Source organism: Octopus bimaculoides, chromosome 30, assembly GCF_001194135.2.
Source record: "Octopus bimaculoides isolate UCB-OBI-ISO-001 chromosome 30, ASM119413v2, whole genome shotgun sequence".
Taxonomy (NCBI): Eukaryota; Metazoa; Mollusca; class Cephalopoda; order Octopoda; family Octopodidae; genus Octopus; species Octopus bimaculoides.
In genome coordinates, this window is record NC_069010.1 from 9,532,587 (window position 1) to 9,535,375 (window position 2,789).

The following is a 2,789-nucleotide window of genomic DNA, read 5'->3' on the forward strand; positions in this document are numbered from 1 at the left end:
ATATATATATATATATACACACACACACATATATATATATATGCATACACACACATGCACAAACACTCATACACGCACAAACACACACACACACACACATATTGGTATAATAGTGCAAATAATTCACAGCAGAAGTAATCAATACAATAATGTAGAGCAAATATCATAAGATGTATTTCCAGTTGAATTTTCACCAACTGTAAAACTACCATTACACTGATTCCTAGGTCAAAATAACGAATATGGAAGCTAATTTCATATAGCTGTTGTCCCAATATGAAGAGTACCATTACACATGGTCAAAGCAAGAGCCTAAATCTAGTTGTAACTGTTGGCATTCAAGACCGTGTCCATTTGACCAACGATGCATGATTAAATCTGTTATATATGAGGCAGAAGTTACTGCAACGTTAAATGGTAATACAGCAAATAAGAAGACCTATATTGAGCTATGTGAAAGAGAATTTTAAAATCTTTGTGATGATGATGATGATGATATACATATATGTGTGTGTATGTGTGTGTGTGTGTGTGCGTAGTTTGTGACAAACCAAGCCTTTCTTTTGCTGTGCTCAAATGTCATTTGTAGACCCATGAAAAAACGAACCTCCACCAACGATTCTGTCTGTCTATCTGTGCACACCTTTCAATGCCGTGTATGCCATAAGGTCTGCAAATCTAACGGAGGCCTTAAAAAGGCATTTTACGATCCTCAAAGACCAGGACTTAACTGCAGCTCTTGGTGGTCCAAATCGGATGTGCAATCCATGTGGGTATCTTTCCATTACATTGACTGGTTTAAAAAAAAAAAACCCACATCAAATGCCATGGTGGATCTTAGGTGTATGTACAAGAGGTGGTTAGACTTTGCATGAGAAGTAGACACCCACCATATGTGAGTGTGTTTATATGTGTGTTTGTGTGTATATAAAAGAAGATGAAGATAAAAGAAAGAGAGAGAGAAAGAAAAGGATGAAACCAAAGCAGTAGAAGATATATAAGACAGAGAGAGAGAGAGAGAGAGAGAGAGAGGCATACATACCAAAAGAGTAGAATCCCTATGAGACCAAAACTACTTGTGGCCATTCCTTGATGGTTGGTGAGATTTTGTCCTTTGCAATTTGTCTTCGATTGTGTCTGTGTACTTCTCTCTCTCAGTTCCTGTCTCTCCTTCAGTCAATGCATTTCTGGATCCTAATGAAACATAATAATAATAATAATAATAATAAAATGATTTCAAATTTTGGCACAAGGCCAGCAACTTTGTGGGAGGGGGTAAGTTGATTACATCACTCCCCCCCCCTCGGTTCTATGTGAAGGTACCTTTACCATTCCACATAAAAGCACCCGTGCAGTGCCACATGAAAATACCCATGTGGCACCATGTAAAAGTGTTTGTGCAGTGTGGTGTCATGTAAAAGCACCTGCATGGTTCCACATAAAAACGCCCCCCCCCCGCACACCTTATAGAGGGGTTGGCGTTAGGAAGGGCATCTAGCTGTAGAAACTTTGCCTGGAGTCTGGTGCAGTCTTCCATCACTGACCTTTGCCCATGCATGAAATTATTGTGCCATCAGTTGGCTTCACTTGAGTTCATGTGTGTGGCTTCCATGCTCAACGCAGTGCCCTGCCCCCACCTATTTGACTTGTCACTGGATGGTCACCTCACCTGAAATTGCACAACCTAACGTTTTAGGTCCAATAAGGCTTGCACAGAACGCCATGGATATCCTCAGACATCCTCTCTGAGACAATCCAGTGATAATCCAGGGCAAATTATCCAGTACCAATATGGGTTACATGTCCAGGAATGTTCTATCGGCAAAAGAGACCAATAGAATAACGACCACCACTGCATTAGTTAAGCCCATGCACTGTGCATTACACACACACATCCATACACGTTAGGACATTGGACGAAATGCTTAGCAGTATTTCGTCTGCCGCTACGTTCTGAGTTCAAATTCCGCCGAGGTCGACTTTGCCTTTCATCCTTTCGGGGTCGATTAAATAAGTACCAGTTACGCACTGGGGTCGGTATAATCGACTTAATCCGTTTGTCTGTCCTTGTTTGTCCCCTCTGTGTGTAGCCCCTTGTGGGTAGTAAAGAAATAACACACACATATATTATATGACAAGCATCCACACAGATTCTGTCCACGAAATCCATTCAGAAAGCTTTGTTCGGCCCAAGGCTATCACAGAAAATACTTATCAATTGTGCTGTGCAATGAGATTGAAAACAAAGTCACGTGGTTGCAAGACAAGCTTCTTAACCATGCAGCAATGAACAACAAATGCTTCATCTCCAATATTCAAGGAAATATTTTCTCCGGAATGAACCAGCTAAATTGCTATTTCCGGTTTAAACATACAAGGCCGTCCCCTAAATCTTAAGATTTCATCAAGAACTCTGTTTGCATTACATTATATTTCATTGTTCGGTTTGTTACGTAAACAGAAATGATATCTTGAAATATTTATTTGCTTCTTGCAATTTATATGTGTGTGTGTGTGTGTGTGTGTGTAGGTGTGTGTGTGTGTATGTGTAGGTGTGTGTATTTGTATATATATATGTATATATATTTATATATGTATGTGTGTGTATATATATATATATATATATATATATTACATAATATATATTCATGTATATGAATATGAGTTTATATGTATGTATCTATCTATAAATCAATCAATCTATGTATACACACACATATGGTAAATATGTAGTATATATATATGTATATGGATATATATATATATATATATATATATATATATATATA

At 38.1% G+C, this 2,789-nt stretch overlaps 1 protein-coding gene across 2 annotated transcripts in view; it reads right to left on the reverse strand.

Annotated features, from left to right (window-relative positions):
- LOC106883576 (gamma-aminobutyric acid receptor alpha-like) overlaps nt 1–1,188 on the reverse strand; it is a 29,179-nt gene extending 27,991 nt beyond the window's left edge. For both annotated transcript variants that reach the window (XM_052978172.1, XM_052978171.1), the window contains exon 1: nt 1,043–1,188. In XM_052978172.1, coding sequence (XP_052834132.1) covers nt 1,043–1,086 — 44 coding nt within the window. In that variant the 5' untranslated portion in view covers nt 1,087–1,188. The remainder of the gene's footprint in view (nt 1–1,042) is intronic.
- Between the last annotated feature and the right edge of the window lie 1,601 nt (nt 1,189–2,789).